The following is a 23,725-nucleotide window of genomic DNA, read 5'->3' as shown; positions in this document are numbered from 1 at the left end:
ACAACTCTAAACTCTAAAACGGTGTTCACAGACTGGCCGCTAGCTGGTACACTGGACCAAACCTATTGGTAACTCTCCAGGAGGCTTCCAAATCAGATAGTGTATAATCTTGCTGCCTCTACTCTGCCAGATAATGACTGGAGGGAGTCTGAGTAGTGTGTATGCAGGGGGCATTGTCGAGGCCACGTTATGTCAAGGATCTGGGTATATTCTTGCCATGTGTAAGCCATATCCAAAAATTTCATTACTTCATACCGCATGTACCCTCCCCCACTTTTCTTACTATTGAATACACCATGAATTAGCATTAGTTGAGGCATATGATGCAAGAAAGCAAGCTTATGCAGCATCAGCCAAAAAAAAAAAAAAAAACTCATTTCACCCCTCCATTTGTTCCAAAATGCCTGTCAAGCTCAACCTTAAATTTATTTAGGCTATCACCTTCCAGAACAAAAGATAGAAGTCTATTCCACCAATCAACTACCCGCTCACTAAAGGCAAGTTTGCGCACATCTATTCTACAACTGTCTTTCCTCAATTTGAACCTGTGTCCCCCTCAGGTTCTTAATCTGAGCAAGAGGATAAATCCCATCAGCATTCAGCTTGCTCAACCCATTCAAGGCCTTATACATCTCAATCAGATCACCTCGCAGGTGCCTACTCTCCAGGTGCTGCAATTTGCAGAACTTAAGCCTTTCTTGGTAAGAGCACTCCTTTGTTCCCCTCATTAATCTTGTTGCCCTACTTTGTACTCATTCTAGCAACTCTACATCCTTCCTAAAATGAGGCCTCCAAACCTGTACACAGTACTCTAGGTGTGGCCTGACCATTGCCTTGTAAAATGGGATAATCACCTCCCTGTCCCATCTAGCAAAATTCCTATATATCATTGACAAAACTCCATGACCTACCCTGGCAGCTTGTCTGCATTGCTCAGCAAACTTCATATTTAACTGCACAATTACCTCCAGGTCTTTTCACTTTTCACTTCCCTGGGTGTAGTACCACACAGTTGGTACATTTCTCTTGGGGTATTACTTGCCATATTCAGTACTTGGCATTTGTCAATGTTAAACTTCAGTTGCTACTTCTCACCCATTTCCCAACTTATCTAGATCCAGTTGGAGTAGCATACTGTCTTTACTGTTGTTAACAACCCTGTAAACTTGGATATTAATTCTGATATAGCTTCATCAATATCATTGATAAATACACAAAACAACAATGGGCCCAGCACCGAACCCTGGGGAACTCCACTAATAACATTTGTCCACAAAGAGCAGTGTCCATTCATTACTACTCTCAGTCGTCTTCCACTCAACCATCCCTTTATCCATTGTAGCAACTTGCCCTTAATGTCATACCTCTCCAGTTGGTACAGCAGTCTTCCATGTGCAACAGTATCAAAAGCTTTCCTGAAATCCAAGTATATGATATCAAAATTATTTTTGGCATTCAGTTCCTTTGTGACCACATCATAGTATCCAATCAAATTGGTCAGACAAGACCTCCCTTTAACAAACCCATGTTGTGCCTTAACTCCTTATTGCAGTCTTGTCTAGATGATCCTGCAATGCTTCTGTAACCATTGACTCTTATTTTTCCCAGAACACAAGTTAAACTATCAGGTCTATAGTTACTTGTGTCACCTTTTGAATCCCCATTGTGAATTGGTAATACATTTGCACACCTCCAGTCCATGGGAATCTCCCCTGAGTCCATGGAAGCTATTGTAATTATGGCTAAGGGTTTGCTTACTTCCTTTGCTGCCTTCTTTAATATAACTGGATAGATTCCATCCACCCCAGGTGCCTTTTTTACGTTTAACTTCAACAATTTCTTCTCCACTTTGCTCTCAGTTATTACAAAATCACTTAGCTCCTTTTCTTTGCATCCTTTGCCAATGATTTCTTGTAATCTGCCTTCGCCTGCCTAACCTCCTTTGTGACTTGATTACCGACTAGCTTATATCTGCCATAGGCTTTTGTGTCACCTGACAATTTATATGCATCGCCTACATTTTTCTTCTCTGCCATGAGCCTCATTAATTCATCTGACATCCATTTAGGCCTAAACCTGAATGGTATTTCTTAGTTGGTATGAAAAGCCTAGTAGCCTCCAGTATATTAAAAAATTGTGAAAGTTATTGAGCCCTGTAGCTCTGAATTTTTTACTGGTTGGGAATATATCACCAGAAATTTTTTAATCACACTATTTGCTTTCTTTTATCTTTATTCTTGGGATATCAAAAAATAATAAAATAATTATATTTTATTCCTAGAGGTTCAAAAAATTTAGCAGAAATAAATAATAGTAATAAAGTTAGTGATAATTTGAACTTCATCCATTTTTAATATTTTCATTTACTGTGTTGTTTGGCATTAAAGGCACACAAGTGTGAATATTTTTAGTATTTTGCAAAAATATGTAAGGAAGCAAAGTTTGTATAGCATCAGATGTAAAAAAATAATATAAAATAAAATAAAAATACTGCTAAATTTATCCCATATCCTCTGTTCATTTTCTTTTCTTTTACACTATGGTCCAAAATCAAGTAGGTTGAAATTTCTTTATATAACTATTAATAATTTATTATTACACAGCATGATCACAGCAGCTGGCTGTGCTGGAATAATGCTTATCTCTTTCCTTGTTCTTCAGATGAGAACTGGTGCATTATGAACAACAATATGAGCAACATGAACTGGTGCATTATGAGCAAAGTATTCAATATGCCACAAACATCCAACCTTCTCTCCTCCATCTCAGGAAAAGAAATGAATGTCAAAATTTACACGGAGGACAAAAAATTAGTCTAATTTACTTCTGTATTAAAGATTCAGTTTTGTTATTTAAAAAAAAAAAAAAAAAAAAAAAAAAAATCAGGCACCTACTGTTGAGCAAATAGTTATACATTTTCATTAAGTCTGATTTGGCTTTAATCATGTCTTTAAATGAGCCACTTTCTTTATGGGTTATCTCCCTCAAGACAATATATTATTTCAACATTTTATACACCAAGATAAATATCGTGGTGTACTTATTAAAGCATTACAGTATTTTATTTCTTGATGAGTCTGATTTGTTTATAAGAAAATTTTATTCATTACAAAAAAAAAAACCAAACTATTTCTTTTATTTATGTAGGTGATAGTGTTATAGAAAGTCAAGAAAATGGAAAAGATGAAGAAGACTTTGATTGGTCAATTCAGCTACCACAACGAACAAATGAGATATGCATCACTGAAATAAAATATGGATTTGCCAACCGACATTCTCGCATTTTGTCTAAGTTAAAGGTATGCAATTACAAACAGTTGTATGAAGTAAAATAATGTAGGCCTGTAGATTTAAACTTGTATAATGACAGTTTCCTTTCTAATATATTGCCTTTTCTAAGTTTTCTTATTCTGATTTAAAAATTGACATCCAGTTTTTATTAAGGATTTTTCACAAGTTGGGAATAGGGAAATATTCTTTCATATAAATTGTATTTAATTTATCAAAATAACAATACATATATTTTTTAAAATAAAATGGACAAAGCCTAATTAAAGTTAAGAAATATAAGATTATTAATACAGGGATGAATATTTATGCAGATAGACTAGATTTCTTTGAATAATTCCAAGGTTTTTTGATCTCAAATGAATGTTTTGATGTTTTGTGGCTTTTCTTTTTGCTTTATAAGACATCTTCCTTTTTAAAGGAAGATGTCTTATAAATATTGTCATATAAGACATCTTCCTTTTTAAAGAAGACTGGCAGTAATCTTCTATCATGTTTACATTCCTCCTCTGTTTTGTTTTTCCATATCCTTCTTTATACAGTGGTACCTCATTATACGTCCAACTTGATATACGTCCTGTTTGGTATACGACCTTTGTTTGGAATACCATATCCTTCTTTTTACAGTGGTACCTCGGTATACGTCCTGTTTGCTATACGACCTTTGTTTGGAATACCATATCCTTCTTTTTACAGTGGTACCTCGGTATACATCCAACTTGATATACGTCCTGTTTGGTATACGACCTTTGTTTGGAATATGACTCGCGTGCATCAAAATGAGTCACGATACCGCCCGCTACCCTTGTTTACCTCTCTTGAAACAAAGCCATGACTCAGAGATGCCAGATCTTAACCCCTCTCCAAAAACCGAATAAAAGCCGACCAAGGACGGACGCTAGCAAAGTACGCATGCCCATCCTCACTTGGCTTTCCGAATAAAACTGACCGAGGACGTATGCACGCACAGTGCGCACTTACGTCCTCAATTGACTGAATTCGGTTTTTGGAGAGGGGGTAAGGTCTGGCATCTCTGCCACGACTGCCCACGAGCGTCAGTACAACAGTTTCTACCATTTGGTGAACAACCTGCACTATAACTCTGTGAATTTTCACGTGATTTTTTTTTTTTTTTTTTCGCGTAAATTTTTTGTAAATTCGTTAACCATGAGTTCTAAGAAAGTTAATGAGAAGAACCAAGCAACGAAGAAAATGGTTAGGATCACCATGGATGTGAAAAAAGAGATTGTTGAAAAGTATGAAGGTGGCATGCGTATCCGGGACTTGGCTGCTGCATACTGTATGCCGAGAACGACAGTCAGATTTTTAGTAAACATCAAACCTGGTGATCCTCAACCAGGTCCAAGTAGGGGAAAGAGACAGAAAAGAGAAAATTAAAGTTTGTTAAATTTTCATTTATTTCATCTACGTAATTGCTTTTGTATTTATGTATTTTAGTATTAAGCAGTGTTTAAATTATTTTATACAACCCCATCAATGTATAATATACCAGTAACAATAGGATTTTTTTTCATGGGAACGGATTAATCACTTTCCCTTTACTTCTTATGGGAAAAATTCGTTTGGTATACGTCCTGTTTGGTATAAGTCCAAGGATCTGGAACGACGTATACCGAGGTACCACTGTATCTTGGTGGAATTACTTGTTTTCCTTGCCGATAGAACCAAAGTTTTCCAGAAAGATTCTCTGAGAATGCAAGAAATCAACCTTAAGCTCATCTTATATTCTAATTTTTGAAATTTATTTAGCTTATCTTCAAAAATTTCACAATTGGCATCTTTCTTATTCCCTATGAAGTAGTGAACATTTTTGAAGCCAATTGATGATTCTTTTTCAGCTGTGATCACTATCCTTCTTTGGGTTTTGCATCAGTTAAACCTGAAAATTAGTATTAATCAAATGATGCAGGGAAACAAACTTATTCTCATCAGCAAAAAAAAAAAAAAAAAAAAAAAAAAACCCTCAATCAATCACGATTTTCCCATCAGTAAAGAGTAACCAATCAATTTTGTCATACTCTGTACCGCAAGTACTGTGGAAGGCAACTTATCCTAAATTATCAGTAGCACACTTACCAAATGTGAACTTCAATAGATCAAAATTTCCATTGCTTCACAAGCTACTGTATTTGTTTTCCCCCTTGTTACGGTTTCACCTGCCGGCATGATTATACTTCCCATTAACTTTACTTATTCCTTAAGGGTCTTAAAACACATTGATCAAGTCATCCCTGAGGTGTCTATCCTTTCCTTCATGCTCTGCAGCCCACATCTTTTAAGACATTTCTCATAAGGACAATGCTTATCACTCCCAACCACACTAGTTGCCCTTCTGTGTGCCTTCTCTAGAAGTTTTATGTCCTTTTATAGGTGAGGCCTCCTGACCCAAATACAATATGAAATAATTTTGTATTGTATCTCGACTAGAGAAGTGCCAGCGTAGTATCACTAATACATATACTAATACAATTGTATGAGTGAAGTAATAAAAGCTGGGCTTTTTTTATATATATATATATATATATATAAATTTTATATAAAAAAAAAATTCATAGAATATTGCTGCCGACCGGGCTAGCCGAGTGGGTAAAGTGCCTGCCCGGCAACCCAAAGGTCGCGGGTTCGATTCCCGCCTCGGGCTTGGATCAAAGTACTGCAAAAACCTTGGGAGGTGCAATATGGCCACAGAAGCCGATGCGCTAACAACTACCAAAAAAAAAAAAAAAAAAAAAAAAAAAATAGAATATTGCTGTTTTGAGCATATAAGATCCAAATGAAATAAATCAACCATTCTCTTTACAAAACACAGACTGACACATAAATTCATTATTTTACACAAAATTGAACATTAAGTTTTCACCCTAGTGAGAAATAGAGCATACACAGAATACCGTCTATTAATTAAGCCTTGCATATAATGTGTAGATCAGGGAAGGTTTTGTTTGCTACCCTCTTATGTTCTATTTATGTGGTGAGTTGGTGACACTGATATTTATATATTACAATTTTTGAAAAATCAGTCAATATAATTGACCAAAAACTGATTTTTGGGAAATGATGAAGCTTACTGGCTATTCAAATGATGCTCCTTTGAGATAGTCTCCTTTACACTGTATAAAATGATATTTATATATTATAAGTTTGAAATATAATTAACTACTGCAACAACAGTTAATTACATGGTCTGATTTTTGATACCTTAAGTTTGTGTTTAACCATCAAGTTCAGAAAAATAAGTTTACTCACTTATAGAAAAAAAAATAAAAAAGACCACATTATGTTAGATAATAAATTGAAGCGTTTGAAAAACATTTTGAATATTTGAGTTCTAGCATGCAAGAACCTGTTTGATTAGGTTAAAAATGTTTTGTATCTTCATTGATGAGAATTAAGTTTTTCATTTTAACATAATGTTTTGAAGTTAACTTTTATTATTATTAGTAGTAGTAGTATTAGTATATGAGATGTGATTAAAATGTTTGGGGGACTGAACTGATTTTTAGGAAATGATGAAGCTTACTGGCTATTCAAATGGAGCTTCTTTGAGATAGTGTCTCCTTACACTGTATACACTGAGTCCATTGCTTCTCCAACTTCTGGAAGAATTTCTGACTGGCTTCTTTCGGTATTGCTGTTCCTGTGCTACGTTCTGAATAATTTCCTCATTCATTACAAATCTGCAATCTTTCAAGGGTTTAAGTGTGTGTGGGGGGGGGGGGGAATAACAGCGAGCTAAACCTAGTGAGTGTGACAGATGGGGAGAACCATGGTGATGGAATGCTTCACAAGAAATTCTTGAGTGGAAAGTGCTAAGGGTGCAGGAGCATTGTCACAATGCAAGTACCAGTTCCTGAAGCCTACCTGACTAGTTGTATTCTTACCACTTGTTGAACAGCATCGCTCTTTGCCATAGAACTGTTTTGTAGTATTTCTGGTTTGCTGTTTGAGCATCGGAACAAATTCATAATGAAAACTGTTGTGTAAGTTAAATGTGATAAGCATGACCTCCACATTTCATTGAAATTTGGCTTGTTTTTTTTTTTTTTTTTTTTTTTTTTTGCCTTGGAGAAGATGGAGTCTTCCATTGAGAGGATTGTGCCTGTTTTTCTGGGTCATAGCCATACACCCATTATTTGTTACCAGTAATAATCAAAGAAACAAACCACTGGTCAGCAGCAGCACATTAGCATTGGTAGAGGCATACAATGCAAGAAAGCAAGCTTATGCACCATCAGCCAAAAAAAAAACCCTCCCATTTCACTCCTCCATTCCTTCCAAATGCCTGTCCAGCTCAGCCTTAAATTTATTTAGGCTATCACCTTCCAGAACAAAAGATAGAAGTCTATTCCACCAATCAACTACCCGCTCGCTAAAGGCAAGTTTGCACACATCTATTCTACAACTGTCTTTCCTCAATTTGAATCTGTGTCCCCCTCAGGTTCTTAATCTGAGCAAGAGGACAAATCCCATCAGCATTCAGCTTGCTTAACCCATTCAAGGCCTTATACATCTCAATCAGATCACCTCGCAGGTGCCTACTCTCCAGGTGCTGCAATTTGCAGAACTTAAGCCTTTCTTGATAAGAGTACCCCTTTGTTCCCCTCATTAATCTTGTTGCCCTACTTTGTACTCATTCTAGCAACTCTACATCCTTCCTAAAATGAGGCCTCCAAACCTGTACACAGTACTCTAGGTGTGGCCTGACCATTGCCTTGTATAACGGAATAATCGCCTCTCTGTCCCTTCTAGCAAAATTCCTATATATCATTGACAAGACTCAATGACCTGCCCTAGCAGCCCCTCTGCACTGCTCAGCGAACTTCATATTTGATTGCACAATTACCCACAGGTATTTTTCACTTTCCACTTCCCTTAGTGTAGTACCACACAGTTGGTACATTTCTCATTGCTACCCATATGCAGTACTTTGCATTTCTCAATGTCAAACTTCAGTTGCCACTTGTCAGCGCATTTGCCCAACTTATCTAGATCCAGTTGGAGTAACATACTGTCGTTAACAACCCTGCCATCTTTTGTATCATCTGCAAACTTGGACATGAAACCTGATATACCTTCATCAATATCATTGATAAATATACCAAACAACAATGGGCCCAACACCGAACCCTGGGGAACTCCTCTAATAACATAAGTTCATGAAGAGCAGTGTCCATTGGTTACCACACTCCGTTGTCTCCCACTCAACCATCCCTTTATCCATTGTAGCAACTTACCCCTAATGCCATACCTCTCCAATTTGTGCAGCAGTCTTCCATGCGCAACAGTATCAGAAGCTTTCCTGAAATCCAAATATGATATCATAATTATTTTTCGCATTCAGATCCTTTGTGACCACATCATAGTATCCAATCAAATTGGTCAGACAAGACCTCCCTTTAACAAACCCATGCTGTGTCTTAACTATTACTGTAGTCTTGTCTAGATGATCCTGCAATTCTTCTTTAACCAGTGTTTCCATTATATTCCCTCTGAACAAAAGTTAAAACTACCAGGTCTATAGTTACTTGTGTCACTTTTTGAACCCCCTTTCTGAATTGGTGATACATTTACACACCTTCAGTCCATTGGGACCTCCCCTGAGTCCATGGAAGCTATCATAATTATGGCTAATGTTCTTCTTACTTCTTTGCTGCCTCCTTTAATATAACTGGATAGTCCCGTCCACCCCAGGTGCCTTTTTTATGTTTAACTTCAACAATTGTTGAAGTTAAACATAAAAAATCAATGACTTGCCCTAACAGCCCCTCTGCACTGCTCAGCGAACTGCTCAGTTTAAAGAAGTATGTTTAACTTCAACAATTGTTGAAGTTAAACATACTTCTTTAAACATACCCAGCTAAGCAATATTGTTCAAGGTTCAGGCCTAAATGGATGTCAGATGAACTAATGAGACATATGGCAGAGAAGAAAAATGCATGGGATACATATAAATTAACATGTTACACAGAAGCCTATGATAGATATAAGGTGATCTGTAACCAAGTTACAAAGGAGGTTAGGCAGGCGAAGGCAGATTACGAGAAATCTTTGAAAAGGGATGCAAAGAAAAACAGCAAGGAGTTCTTTACTTATGTAAACTCTAGAAGGAAGGGAATGAATCAGATTGGTCCACTTGATATCGATGGTTCAACTGTTCATGATCCTGCTCAGGTAGCTAACAAACAAAATCAATATTTTGCATCTACATTCACACATGAGGAGTTATTCAGGAAGGGGAATGCCATAGATGAAGTAAACACTGGCAGTGAGCTAGGTGATCTTGAAATAAGTGAGAGTAAAGTGGAGGAGAAATTGTTGAAGATAAATACAAGAAAGGCACCTGGGGTGGATGGGATCTATCCAGTTATATTAAAGGAGGCAGCAAAGGAAGTAAGCAATCTGTTAGCCATAATTATGAGAGCTTCCTTGGACTCAGGGGAGGTACCCACAGACTGGAGATGTGCAAATGTAACCCCAATTCACAAAGGAGGATCAAAGGCTGACACAAGTAATTATACACCTGTTAGTTTAACTTCTGTTCCAGGAAAATTAATGGAAGCACTGGTTAAAGAAGCACTGCAGGATCATCTTGACAGGAATTCAGTTATAGCTCAGACACAGCATGGTTTTGTTAAGGGAAGATCTTGCCTGACCAATTTGATTGGATACTATGATGTAGTCACAAAAAGAATTGGATGCAGGGAATAAATTTGTTATTATATATTTGGATCTTAGAAAGGCTTTTGATACTGTTGCACATGGAAGACTGCTGCACAAATTGGAGCAGTGTGGCATTGGTGGCAAATTGTTGCTATGGATAAAGGGATGGTTGAGTGGCAGAAGACAGAGTGGTAATTAATGGACACTGCTCATCGTGGACTAATGTTATTAGTGGAGTCCCTCAGGGTTCAGTATTGGGTCCATTATTGTTTTCTGTATTTATAAATGATATTGATGATGGTATATCAAGTTTAATGTCCAAATTTGCAGACAATACAAAGGTTGGCAGGGTTGTTAAGGACGCTACTGACGCTATGCTACTGCAACAGGATCTGGAAAGGTTGAGCACACGGGCTGAGAGGTGGCAAATGAAGTTTAACATTGACAAATGTAAAGTACTATATATGGGAAACAGCAACCCCAGAGCAATGTATCAACTCTGTGGTACTACACTGACAGTGGTAGAGAATGAAAAGGACCTGGGGGTAATTGTGCAGGCAGATATGAAGTTTTCTGAGCAGTGCAGACGGGCTGCAAGAGTAGCTCATGTTGTCTTATCAATGATATACAGGAATTTTTCTAGCAGGGATAGGGAGGTGATTATTCCCTTGTATAAGGCAATGGTCAGGCTGCACCTTGAGTACTGTATACAGGTCTGGAGGCCTCATTTCAAGAAGGATGTAGAGCTGCTGGAACGAGTACAGAGAAGGGCAATAAGGTTAGTGAACGGAACAAAGGGTTGCTCTTACGAAGAAAGGCTTAAGTTTTGCAAATTACCTTGTTGGACATTAAACCTGATATACCTTCATCAATATCATTGATAAATATACATTCCATTAAGTTTTGCAAATTACAGTGTCTGGAGACTAGGCACCGGCGAGGTGATATGATAGAGGTGTACAAAGCCTTGAATGGTTTGAACATGCTCAATGCTGATGGGATACTGCCTCTTGCTCAGAATAATCGCCTGAGAGGGTATAAATTCAAATTGAGGAAGGACGGAAGTAGGATAGATGTGCGGAAATTTGCCTTTAGCCAGCGGGTAGTTGGTTGGTGGAACAGGCTTCCATCTCTTGTTGTGGAAGTTGATTGCCTAAATAAATTTAAGGCTCAGCTGGACAGGTATTTCGAACGAACAGAGGGGTGAAGTTGAAGGGGTTTTTTTTTTTTTTTTTTTTTTTTTTTTTGGCTGATGCTGCATAAGCTTGCTTTCTTGCATCATATGTCTCTGCTAATGCTTATTTCTCCTCCACTGTGCTCTCAATTATTACAAAATCACTTAGTTCCCTATTAGGGTTTGATAAACGTCTGGCACGCCTCTCATTGAATAACTCCTCATGTGTAAACGTAGATGCAAAATACTCATTCAGTTTATCAGCTACCTGAGCATGATCATCAATAGTCAACCAATGTATGTTAAGTGGTCCAATCTGATTCATCCTTTTCCTTCTAGAGTTTTCATAAGTAAAGAACTCTTTGCTGTTTTTCTTTGCATCCTTTGCGAAGGATTTCTTGTAATCTGCCTTCACCTGCCTAACTTCCTTTGTGACTTGATTACAGACTAGTTTATATCTGCCATGGGCTTCTGTGTCACCTGATGCTTTATATGTATCCCATACATTTTTCTTCACTGCCACAAGCTTCATTAGTTCATGTGACATCCATTTAGGACTAAACCTTGAACAATATTTCTTAGTTGGAATGAAAAGCCTAGTAGCCTCCAAAATTAAGTCCCTGAAAGCTTCCCATTTAGAATTCAACGTTGGTAACATCGTCAGTTGATCCCACTGTACAGAATTTAAAAACTGTCTGAGACCTCTGTAGCCACCTTTACGAAAGCAAAAGCCCTTCCATTTAGCCTTGATGGTAGTTACATCTTTAAGTAATTCCCACATCAGTACATTGTGATCACTGTCACCCAGTGGTTCCTTTATCTACAAATTCTTAATGCATGAATAATCACTGCTGATAATCAGATCAAGAGTATTACTCCTTCTGTTTGCCTCTCGAACATGTTGGTATAGAAAACAGTCATCCAATAAATCCACAAAAGTCTTGCTAGTGTGCGAGTGGCCAAGCACAATTTCCTGTCAATATCTGGAAAGTTAAAATCCCCCATTATAAGACATTGATTTACTGGCCCACTCTAGTTCTCTGCATAACTGCTCATTATTCTCATCAGATTCATTAGGCCTATAACACACACCTACCCTCATTTTGCCTTTCCCAGTACTTATGTCACACCAGACAGACTCAACATTGCATTGTCCACCAACATCAATTGGATGCACTTCCTTAGATTTTATGTATTTCTTAACTAACAGCATAACCCCCTCCTCCTTTTCTGTCCTTTCTGTACACATTGTATTCCCCAAATTCCAATTTTGCACTGCTTATGTCTGTGTGACACCACGTCTCTGATATCCCAACAACATTGATGAAGATCCTGACATTGAGAACTCACTGATGATCACAGAGGGTAGTGACCCTCTGTGATCATCAATGAAGATACAAGCCACAAACTTGGTCTGAAATGTTACATTTCCAAAATCGTGTTAAAATTGATTGACATTTTCACTATGTTGATTGACAGATGTGGTGAAAAACAATGTTTCTATTCAAATCATGCAAATTACTATTTCTTGATGCATGTTACTATTTCTGGATGAGTAATCAAATGTGTTGACAAGTCATATCTCACTATGATGTCACAATTTCAGGATACAGAATCAGTCACTGAACATTTTGATCACACTTATCTTTTAATCTTGAATTTTCACCTACAGCCCAATGCTATGAGGATTGCTGATTCTTCAAATAGGCCTCTGGGGTTGGGAATATTCATACTCATATTATGCCATCATACACCAACCGTATTAAAATTATAATTTTGTACTGTTTAAAATATTGAAATGACTAGATAAAAGAAATAAAGTTTAATCGAATAAATAAAAGATTACTATGCATAAAATAAAATATAATATTAAACTGCAAGATACTATTTACAATAAAATAATGAAATTAAATTACTAGATGATAAAAGCGCTAAAAATATATACCGTAGCTTTCAAAGGCATCCGCCTCCTTTTTCAACAGTAAGGTTTTTATCATACAGCACATCTTTAATATCAGCAGGCTTGCAGCTCTCAGCACGTGGTTCCACAGGAGCACGGGCAGTATTCTCCTCATGTGTACTGGAACCGGAAATGGCTCGGGTGTGTGCCAGGCAGAACCGTTCATCACATCCAAGGATTGCTGCCTCAAAGAGGGAATGAATAAGTATTCCCCTGTCTCTATTAATAGTACTGTTCCCAGAGGAACAGATCCACAAGCTCTCGAGCCACTTGCGGTCCCAAAATCTCCCCAGACAGAGCTGTTATTGTCAACAGGGCGCATAGATTTTGGGACCGCAAGTGGCTTTGAGAGCTTGCGGATCTGTTCCTCTGGGAACAGTACTGTTAATAGAGACAGGGGAATACGTATTCATCCCCTCTTTGAGGCGGTGATCCTTGGATGTGACGAACGGTTCCACCTGGCACACTCCCGAGCCATTTCCGGTTCCAGTACACATGAGGAGAATACTGCCCATGCTCCTGTGGAACCACGTGCTGAGAGCTGCGAGCCTGCTGATATTTAAGGATGTGCTGCATGAAAAAAACCTTACTGTTGGAAAAGGAGGCGGATGCCTTTGAAAGCTACGGTATATATTTTTAGCGCTTTTATCATCTAGTAATTTAATTTCATTATTTTATTGTAAATAGTATCTTGAAGTTTAATATTATATTTCATTTTATGCATAGTAATCGTTTATTTATTCGATTAAACTTTATTTGTTTTATCTAGTCATTTCAATATTTTAAGCAGTACAAAATTATAATTTTAATACGGTTGGTATATGACAGCATAATGTGAGGATTGCTGATTTTGTAAATAATACTATTTACATAATACTTACATTGACTCACATATAACATTTATTTAGGAAGAGCTTTCAAGCATTATGGACTTGTGTAATCCAGATTTAACACCTGAAAGTAAACGGAGAGAAGAGAGACTTCATGCTGAAGAACAAAAATTTAGTGATGATCATTACTTGTAAGGCTTTCTTTTGATTATCCTGCATTTATTAGTTTTGCTAATTAATGAAAAATTTAAAATCAAGATAATTGGAATTGTTCTGTTAAAAGCACTCAGGTTTGTAATGTTTTTGGATAAATGTGCTATATAAGTTATCGGTAAATAAACCATTTTCATAAGAAAAAGTAACTTTTTAAACATTCTCTCTCTTGTGATGATTTACAGCTAGTGGTCAATAGCAGTTCCTTAGAAAATTAAAACTTTCCTGAGTTAATCTCCTGCTTAGGTAACTGTAAAACAGGGGTATTCAATTGTGGCCATGTAAGCAACCCATATTGTGCAACCCCTTAGTTTAGAGCAGGGTTTCTCAACTGGGGTTCCATGAGAGATTGTGATTGGAAAAAAAATAAATGTTTTTTGAACTTAGCTTGATACTAGTTATGGAAACGACAGAATTCATGGGGTTACTGGGCAATGCGATGCTGTCACCCCTCTCGCTAGTGGATAAACCCACCACTTGGCAGGTATATAGGTACACTGAATTCACGTAGATGGTAATTCAATGTCAGTATGGATAAACGTCGTGAGTTAACAGACTTTGAATGAGGGATGATGATGGGTCACTCTATCACGCAGGCGTTACAAAAATTGCACTATCCCCATTCAACAGTATCAAGAGTGTATCGGGAATATGCTATTTCCGGAATAACATCTCATCACGGACAGAGCTATAGGCAGAGAAATGTCATGGATGAACATGGCCATCGACATCTGTCTTGCATTGTTTCAGCCAACTGCAGAGCGACAGTGCCACAAATTACTACCGACTTCAACGAGGGAGGTGCCAGAAAAGTCTCCACCAAGACCATCAGATGATCATTAGCCGCAATAAATTATTGGAGCTGCCAACCCACCAGAGTCTCATTGATAACACCACGACACAGGACTCTATGCCTCAACTGTGCAAAAGAACATCGACACTGGACCTTGGATGGTAGGAGATGGGTCTCCTAGTCTGGTGAGTCCTGTTTCCAGTTAATTTGAGCAGACAGTAGGGTGCATATCTGGCAAAAACCACATGAAGCTATACACCCCGTCATGTCAAAAAGGAACTGTTCAGGCAGGTGAACGGTCGGTAATGGTCTGATGCGCGTTCAACTGGCACACATTGGGATTCTGGTAAGTAGACGCATCTGTGAATGGTCCAGATTACTTGTTCATCCTTGCAGACCATTTGCATCCCTTCACGGTCATCATGCACCTCTCCACAGAGCTGTGGTGAATAGAACATGGTTCGAAGAGCATTCCACAGATTTTACCATCATGGAATGGCCTCCACGTTCATCGAACATGAACCCTGTGCAGCATCTTTGGAATGCTGTGGAAAGGTCCGTTCAAGCTTTGGATCATCCACCCAGGAATTCGACAGAATTATGGACAGTGGTGCAGCAAGCATGGATGGAAATACCTGTGGAATGCTTTCATGAACTAGTGGACGCAATGCCTCACCATGTGACTGCCCTTATCCAGACGAAAGGTGGGCCTACCCGTTAACTGGGCAGGTATCCCACGATTTCGTCCACTCGGTGTAAAACACATCTAGTCAGAGTTGTATCTATAAACGTTAAGTGAGTTTGCATCTTCAATTTATTTTCATCTAAACCAGTTGAGACATATTCAATGACCAGTCTGCACTCATTCACAGTTAATCATACTGACTTTACTTCTTCATTCATTTCCTGTATTCTCTGATGCAAATTCCCTTCACTTGTATTTTCCGAAAATTACAACCTACAGAAGTTCGTGTTTGGTGTGAACAATTTTCTTTTTACCTCAGCTCAACAATCTTTTATGTTTGAGATCATCATTAAGAAAAGAAAAAAAGTACATTTTATATTTATTGAAAAGCATTTATTTTAATTTTAGAGCTGATCTTTATGAAGATGAGTCAATACAGCCGCTGCTCAGATACACTCCTCCATGGGAGAAGCTATATAAGGACATGCAAGCCAATTCTCATTGCATTCCTGATGATGTAGGTAAGTAGTAATTGCTTTTTCTCGTAATATTAAGTTATTCTTTTTTGTGCTACATTTATCCTGAAAAGATGATCTGTCATTCATGTTAAGAAATCAGTCTTTATATGTGGGCTAGTGCTTCAACCTGCTGATATCCAGCAGGAACACCAAGTAATTGTTCATGCTATTGAACGATGACTTTCAACCAAATTAAAAAATTAAATTTCTGGCAGTTCCTAGGTGTAAGTGCTAATTGATACCTGATCAGTTTGAAGTTAGGCAGTTCAGTGGAGAACTTATAAAAAATGAACTGGAACCATTCTATAACACCAAGTAAACACTTTAAGTTGAACTGACTATACTTAGATGAAAGTTGAAGGGAGGAGTTTAATTAAATCTTTCCATTCTTTGCTAACATATATTGTCAGCTGAGAATTTATTCTTCTGTAAGAACTGTAAATAATATTGCCTTTTACATACAGTGTCTTCTACTTATCTTCTTTCATCTTCTCAACCTCCAACCCAAGCATGGTACTAAGTACTATAGGTTCTAATAACTCGTGTTTGGGGTTTACATAAAAAAAAAAGAAAAAGTGTCATCAAGAAAAGATGCAACAATTTCGAATGTCTATATTTTTTGATCTATTGTACTGGAATTGGTGAAGTTGGTGTTATTAAGCATGTGAGATATTGGAGTTTATTATTCAAGCAAAAACATTGTTTGTGATCCATGTGGATTCACACAGTTTATCATTACTGCAGCTGCTGTTTCTTCAGAGTTCCTACCACCAGCTCATGTGATTTCACCTTTCAGTTCTTCAGCTGAATGGTGTGAATTAATCCCACAGGATTCCAGCTATTGCCCCAATCTTTTCACAAATTTCCTACAAATGATTGCTTCCTATTTGCATGTAATATTTTCCTCCTCACAGACTTCTTTCTTCCTATAAAACACTTTTTTATTGCCTATTGCAGAACTAGACTGTTCAAACCTATTTATTAACCTTGAAAATTTTGCATTTTCTGGACCTTTTTTGGCATCCAAATCTCACTTTAACTTATTGTTCACTGTAACAGAACTGCTAGTTTGATAAACAAACATTCTTCTCAATACACTGCTGAGCAATGTTTTTTGCATAAAAACAGTAAAATTCCATAAGCAGTGTTTGCTAACAGAATTTTCCTGTCTGGTGCTTCGCTAACTGGTTAAAAAAACTTCCATGTCTTATGTGTTTAATGACACTAAACTGAACAATTCCAGTCCAAATGTTAAAAAATATAGGTATTAAAAGCAGTTGTCTTTTCTTAACAACTCTAATTGCTGAGAATTATAGATATGTAAAATTTGCATTCAGTGAGAGTAATTGATTGTTGGGAGTTCAGAAGTGGGTAGTTTGAATAAAGTTAAGGAAGAATTAGTCAAATTATTTGAGGGGATGGCCAGATAAGGTGGGAAGGTTTTTTTTTTTTTTGTTAATGCTACTTGCTTCTTGCAGAATTTGCTAATACCGATACTATAGAATTGTACAAAATCTAGCATACATAATTGAAGTGTGTGATATAGCATAATTCAAAATAAATGTTTTTTTTTTTCTAGTTCAATTTACAAAACAAGAAAAAGAACAAATGAGAAGGCTTCCTAACAAAGAATATATCCTTTTTTATTATGTTTATTTTTTAACTTTTGCATTTTATATTTTTTGTGAGGATTTGAATGCCCTTGAATTAGCAAGGACTACAGTTGGTCTTTTGCAGATGTAGGTAGTAATGAGTTACAAGTTATGTCAGAAGAACACACATTTTTTTTATCTATTAACTAAACTTAATAAGTTGAAAAAAAATTTGTAAAAGTGATGCGTTTCATATTAAGTTCTTTCAGAAATAACATCTTGTGTTTTTGTAATTTTTTCCTTAATAAAAATAAAAAAGAAATTTTAATTCTTTAAATAAAAGGCTACACTTAAAAAATAAAAAAAAAATTTAAATGGAGCATGACTTTAGTAATCTTGGTACACAGATTATATGTATCCCATACAAAAAAAAACCACATCTCTTGAAACCACAGCAGGAGGAGGGGGGAAGATATGTTTACCATGGTTGGGAAGACTAAGGTCCCATAGGAAATATGGAATAAGAGTGGGAAACCATATTTTTTTTTTCATAAGCCTTATCCCATCTACTGAGGATCAGCATTTCTAGTACTGCTCTTTCTACTAATTCCTACTTTGGGTTAAATCCTCATCCATTTTGCTTTCTTTCACATCCTTCCTCACTGTCTCCCATGTGTTTTTTTTTTTTTTTTTTTGTCTTCTTCTTCTTCTTCGTACTCCCTCCACTCTCATTTCTGTGATCTTATTTGCTTCTTTGGCTGTTGTGTTATCAGTGTACTTTCTTGCATTTTTTTATTCAATTAGCCTCACCCCTGAACTCCCTCTGATATACTCAATCCTCACTTTGTTCTTCCTTGTAACACTACAAATCCACCTCAACAGACTCATCTTTGCTACATGTAACTCCTGTTCCTGTTATCTCTTTACTGGCCAGTACATACATGTGCTGATCTTGCCACTGTCTTATAAAATTTTCCTTTGTCTTAGTAATACTCAGTGATTGTAAAACACCCCACTTGCTTGCCTCCACTTGATCCACCTTGCACCTGTTCTAATTGTTGCATCCTCATTAATCTCTTTGCTCCACTATATTAATGATATAGGTCTGAAATTTATTCTTCTGTGTCACGTGCTGATCTCACTACGCTCTTTCCCATACTCCTATTTCCATTAAAACTACATTCCATGTACTGTTCATTTTACTGATCTTCAAACCATTAGACTCTAGGACCCTTCTTCACTCCTCCAGCTTTATGTTTAAAGTTGGAGGAGTGGAGAAGGGTCCTGGAGTCTCCTACTCATATCAATTAATAAAATAATCATCAGAAAATGTCAAACACTGATTTCCTTCTCGTTAACTCATCTAAAATCATAATAAACAGGTATGGGATTAATGCTGATTCCTGATGCAGGCCCACTCTTGCTGAAAATGCTCCCATTTCCTCACAAACACTTTTTACATACATAAGGGCCCATTCATACATGTCCTGGATATCCCTAATATACCCATATGAGATCCTCTTCCAAGTCCCACCATGTTACTTTCCTTGGGACTCTTATCATAGTCCTTCTATAAATCAATATAGATTCTATTCATATCAGTTCTCTCCTCTCTAAACTTCTCCATCAATTGCCTAGTAGTTGACCTTACTGGCATAAAACCACCTCCTCACGCCACTGCATCACCATCAAGTCTTTCTCTTTGCATATACCTTTGTTGTTTGAACTCACTACTACTTCTTTAGCTACCAAATTTATGCATTCAGCCATTTGAATCCATGTTTCATTAACACCTCTATTGAGTGGGGAAAAAATAATAAATATGCCAATGAAATGTATGAAAAAATACAAACTTAAATTTCAATTTAACATAAAAACAATGAAGTCTATGAAGTACTTTTATCTTCCCCGCAATGTTATAACTCTCTTGTTATTTTTACACATTCTTTCAGCACTTATTGAAGTTTAATAACCATAATAAAAGATAAAATAAATGTTAATTTATAACACACAGTGATGTTCAAATTGCTATGAAAACAACTCCAGTTTACATCCAGGAAAAATAAATGTTAGTCAAAAATATAGAGAGGCGGCAACACACTATATATGGCACTGATAAGTGCATCATTGCAAGAATAGAGCATAAAAAAATACATCCTTCTACACTACTCAATAGGCCCCCTTTTGATCTATAGGAAGCAGAGTGTTAATTGCAAGTTCTTATTTTTGTAAGGAAACTGGAATTAATCACATACAGTATTTAAAAAGGAAAAAAAAACATGGATTGTAAAAGCTTGGTATACAAATACAAAACCACATATCACATCTGTAGTATGACATATGACTTGGGCCCCACTGCTTGTTCCAATTTCTAGGGAAGACCCTGCTAGTCTTTTTTATGCATAAATTAAAAATTTATTTCTAATTTAGAACCAACTGCCAAAGTGATATCAATTTGTATATGCAAAGATTAATATTTTGTAATTTTTCAGTTAGTGTGTTGAAGTAACCTTTCAGAACAGACTAGTAAGATAATTTAATTCCTGTATAAAAATTAACTTCCAAATTCTGGAAATTTTAATGTGAAGGATAACTATAATATTAAATGAAATTTTATAATTCCAAGGAAAAACTTCAGCCACTTTTACCAGTTTTTCCCTTCAAGGAACCCTGAACACTACACATTTATAAAATTTTATATATGCAATAGAGAACAATGTTGTGATGTTTTCTTATAATACTAATATGAAAGTTTTATGCAAAACTCACAGCATTTATTAATATAGAACTTTTCTTTATTGTCCTGTATTTTGCAACAACTAGAATCTCTAACTAAACTAAATAACTGGAGCATTGCACTCCATTAATTAATTAAAAGAAATTACTTAACAATTAAAGAGGGTCCGTCGTTAGTAGCTATACTTGTTGGTTTTGCAATAGCTGTTGACCATGGTTCTAGATCACGGTCATATTTAGCAGTCACTCTCAAACTGTGACTGCTAGCCGAATGTGGTACTGTTCTTGTATTCTTTATCTTGTAAACTGCTGACCCTGTGTGGCCATCCTGGAGTATAAAAAGAAAATTTATTTTTTATTCGTATATTTATTCATTCATTTATTCATATAAAGCTGGTTTGTTTGGTATAAAGATGGATGTCATGTCTAAGAATACAGAAATTAGATTTAATATGTGAATTGTTCCTGATTTTGTCCCTCAAATTTAATGATTTCTAAGTACATATTCTTATTAACACTATGACCTCCTGGAATAAATTCATAATGAATTATACCTTTATAATGAAAAAAATAATTCTAGCATAATTTCACATTTAAACCTGTCATTTTAAATGGGATTGACACTTTGTCTGCTGGTCTCTCTCCCCCCAAAAGCCATCAATGGAGCAAAAAAAAGTTCTAGAATGCAAAACTTTAATTTATTGATTTAGAAAACATACTCTGTTCCAGTGCCTTCTGCAGAAAAAAGAATGTGTATGTTCTTGTTTTGCAAAGTCTGTAGATATGAGAATAGTGAGCTTCTGGTTGCTAAAATATATATCAGATATATAAATGTTCATTTCTATTTCTGGCTTTAGTAGTTTAACAAAATTTATAAGAGCAAAAATTTATAAAGTTAATCATTACGAAAACTATTTTTGTAGTGAGTAAAATTTTTGTATGCAGGTTAAACCAGTTTCATAATCCAGCAAAAATGCTTTATTCACTTTTTCTGGTAATTATTGTGTTAAGCATTAGAAACAGACTTAATGATAAAAAGAAATTTTTTATTTTTCTTAACAGTTTTTACATTTATTAGATAAACCAGATAAGCAAGCATTATTGTTAGGATTACTGGATATTCTTTTTGGTTATGCTTATAATGTGCGTACAACAGAAGGTGAAAATACAGTAGGTATAAATTCTTTTTATATCATACAACTAAAATATGAAATTGTATTACTCATTGATAAAGAACAATAAAGTACAGACATTAGATAATATGAAATGGGATGAGTAACTTGCACATCCAGCACATGAGAATTCAAAAAAATAAAAATTCCTTGTTTCATTCATCTGACTAATTCTAGCAGTGATTTAACATTAAAATTGGGGTTGATATGCTAGAACAGGGCTCAAAAAATCTAGACATCAGGATACCATGGCACTGAAAGTGGCTACTAGTTTGAGCTGTAAAATACTGGCTGAATATCAAATTCTTTTTTTTTTTACAATTGTAGTGATACAACTTGCAATAAAAGTATGGTATGACTTCTATGAGAGCTGTTCAATAAAGAATGATCATGTATTTTTTTTTCATGACATACCTTTATTAATCATTCATATTTTGATGGTCCTTTTCAAAGTAGTCCCCATTTGATGAAATGCACTTACTCCACCATTCTTCGAAAACATGGTGGAAGCCATTTTTTGACATGCATCTGAGAACTGCCTCCGATGTCCTTACAACTTCTTCCGATGACTGGAAATGTTTTCCTTGCAGCTCCTGTAACTTTGGGGAAGAAAAAAAAAATCATAGTAAATGCAGAGTCTGGACTGTAGGGCAGATAAGGAACACATTTGACAATAATGCTGGCTAAGTACTCAATAACAGTATGAGCAGTGTGAGGTCTTGCATTGTTGTGATGCAGCATCCACCCACATGCATGTAGTTGTGGTTGTTTGCAATGAATGTGCTCCTGCAAAGTGTGCAGTACAGTTCTGTAGTAAGGCCCCATAACAGTCGTATGCACAGCACACCACACCAGTAAACCATTCCTTGAATATAAAAAAAGATATGACCACAACTTTTGCTTTTTTCGGTGTTGCCGATGACATAAACTTCCAAACAGAGCTTTGTTGCTTATTCTCTGGGTCAAAATGATGAAGCCATGTCTCATCTGCCATTATCACCTTGTGCAGAACCTCACTATCTTCAGTAACTATTCATTGCAGCTTCTGACAAACCTCCATACAAACTTGCTGTTGCCCAACTTTGAGTAATCTTGGAACCCAGCGTGCACAAACATGTCTTATGCAAATGACCATGGAGAATACCATGCATGCTTCCTACTGATATTGTCAACATCTCTGCCAATTGCCTTACTGTTATACAACAGTCTTTTCTCACAATTACAGAAGCAGTGTTTATGGTTTCTGTGGTGACAGTAGTTGGAGCTCCAGGACTGCTGATTTTTGTGATTGAAACACATCCATCTTTAAACATTCTAAACCACCTGCAAGCTGTGCTGTATGGAAGCATAGATTCACCATAAGCCTCTTTTAACATTTGATACACTTTGGCTGATGTTTACTCAAGATAGAAACAAAATTTGACAGCAGCGTTCGTTCGTTGTGGGTCACATCTATTGTTATTCAGGTGAAACTGAACAGGCATAAACTTGACTGACTGCCAAGGTCACATTGTGTGCATAAGTCAACTGCACAGTTGCTGCCTGACGCAGCTTGGTTTGATCTTAAATTCTGCAGCTGAGCTAGAAATTAGTAAGCAATACAGTTGTTAATAAAAAATTATGATCATTCTTTATTGAAAAGTCCTCGTATTATGGGTGTTATCACTTAATTTCAGCACAAACCTTATTAGTTGAAAGAGCTGTCCCACATGGAAAAAGATAACTTAATCAGTCATATACAGCTTTCATTAATTACCACTAAGTAAAAATATTTTATTACAGTCATAAATTTTGAAGCCTCCTTGGAAAGAGCTCATCAGGCTTATAGAAAAAGATATTTTTGAATTAAGGGTTGTAAAAATTAGTAACTGGTGGGTAGCCTACATACACCAATGCTGCATCCTACCCAGCACTTCAGCACTGGCAACAAACAATCCTTGAAATGCCCAGAATGCAAAAAAAAATAAATAAATAAGAAAAGGAGTGCATAAAGGATGATTACCATAGTTGAACAAGCTCAGAGTAGTAAAAAAAATGTGATTCTTGTCTAGGTGGTAGTCAAGCATTCTGCTATCTTGCTAAA

At 36.3% G+C, this 23,725-nt stretch overlaps 1 protein-coding gene across 1 annotated transcript in view; it reads left to right on the top strand.

Moving 5' to 3' along the window:
• LOC150090347 (protein SHQ1 homolog) overlaps positions 1 to 21,712 on the top strand; it is a 28,946-nt gene extending 7,234 nt beyond the window's left edge. Inside the window, exons 3-6 of the mRNA XM_090390276.1 lie at positions 3,148 to 3,299; positions 14,012 to 14,124; positions 16,033 to 16,145; positions 21,549 to 21,712. Coding sequence (XP_090246402.1) covers positions 3,148 to 3,299; positions 14,012 to 14,124; positions 16,033 to 16,145; positions 21,549 to 21,712 — 542 coding nt within the window. The remainder of the gene's footprint in view (positions 1 to 3,147; positions 3,300 to 14,011; positions 14,125 to 16,032; positions 16,146 to 21,548) is intronic.
• The last annotated feature ends 2,013 nt before the right edge of the window (positions 21,713 to 23,725 follow it).

The sequence above is a fragment of the Mastigoproctus giganteus genome, chromosome 2, assembly GCF_048544385.1.
Source record: "Mastigoproctus giganteus isolate SK-2022 chromosome 2, ASM4854438v1, whole genome shotgun sequence".
NCBI classification, from domain to species: domain Eukaryota; kingdom Metazoa; phylum Arthropoda; class Arachnida; order Uropygi; family Thelyphonidae; genus Mastigoproctus; species Mastigoproctus giganteus.
The sequence above is the reverse complement of the archived record's forward strand: the minus strand, read 5'-3'. Positions and strand labels throughout refer to the sequence as shown.